This window comes from Trypanosoma equiperdum, assembly GCF_001457755.1.
Source record: "Trypanosoma equiperdum strain OVI genome assembly, contig: ctg_1142, whole genome shotgun sequence".
In the NCBI taxonomy this organism is placed as follows: Eukaryota; Euglenozoa; class Kinetoplastea; order Trypanosomatida; family Trypanosomatidae; genus Trypanosoma; species Trypanosoma equiperdum.
Window position 1 is genome coordinate 2846 of NW_027123108.1, and position 767 is coordinate 3612.

The window sequence follows — 767 nt, forward strand, 5'->3', positions numbered from 1 at the left end:
AAGAACCGTAGAGCGTTTTGTTTAGGTGGCCGTCTATTGTGGCTTTGTCTGCCCCTTTTGTTGCGGTTGCTGCATTCTCTAATACAGCCAGTGCCTTATCGGCTATGAAGGCCAATTGTCTTATGGCATCGCTGTTCGACTTTACGACGCTGAACTGTTTTATCTTGGCTTTCAGGTTCTGCGGTGCGTCGTCCTTCACCAACTTGGTCCACGCAGTCCAGTGCCTTTCGTAAGGGGTGGCTTGTTCCTTGAAAGGGCTTTGCAATGCGTTCCATGCTTCTGTCTTTTTGGCCTTTACAAGCGTCTGTATCGGTTCTGGAGCTAGAGAAAGGTTTACCGCCATTAGTTCATCTGCAATGTGTTGAATGGTTGTTGCTGCCTCTACTTCCCGCGTATCGTCTCTTGTGAATTCGATGAGGCCGCGTAGAGCTATGAAATCAGCACCGTTTTGGCCGTCTGTGACCGCTGCCTTTACGTTTTTGGCAAGTGTCGCAACTGCTAGCGTAATGACAGTCCAAAGTATTATTTGCTGCATTTTCCCTGCAGAAGCGCGGGCGCGCGGCAACTCCAGACATATTTTAGAAAAGAAAGTGGTGAAAAGAGTGTGTTAATGTTTTTATAAGCTTGAAAACTTACCAACTGCTGCAGTTCCTGGAGGTATAGCGACAACACTGGACCTTTGCGATTATTTGTCGTCTCGGTTGCAGCGTTTCAACAATCCTCATACATAAGATTTGAAATCTATGAAAAAATCATTTGGTTTCACC

At 46.4% G+C, this 767-nt stretch overlaps 1 protein-coding gene across 1 annotated transcript in view; it reads right to left on the bottom strand.

Moving 5' to 3' along the window:
- Nucleotides 1-535, bottom strand: part of TEOVI_000681700 (Trypanosomal VSG domain containing protein, putative) — a gene marked incomplete at both ends in the record, with an annotated part of 708 nt that extends 173 nt beyond the window's left edge. Inside the window, one exon of the mRNA XM_067220386.1 lies at nucleotides 1-535. Coding sequence (XP_067076487.1) covers nucleotides 1-535 — 535 coding nt within the window.
- Between the last annotated feature and the right edge of the window lie 232 nt (nucleotides 536-767).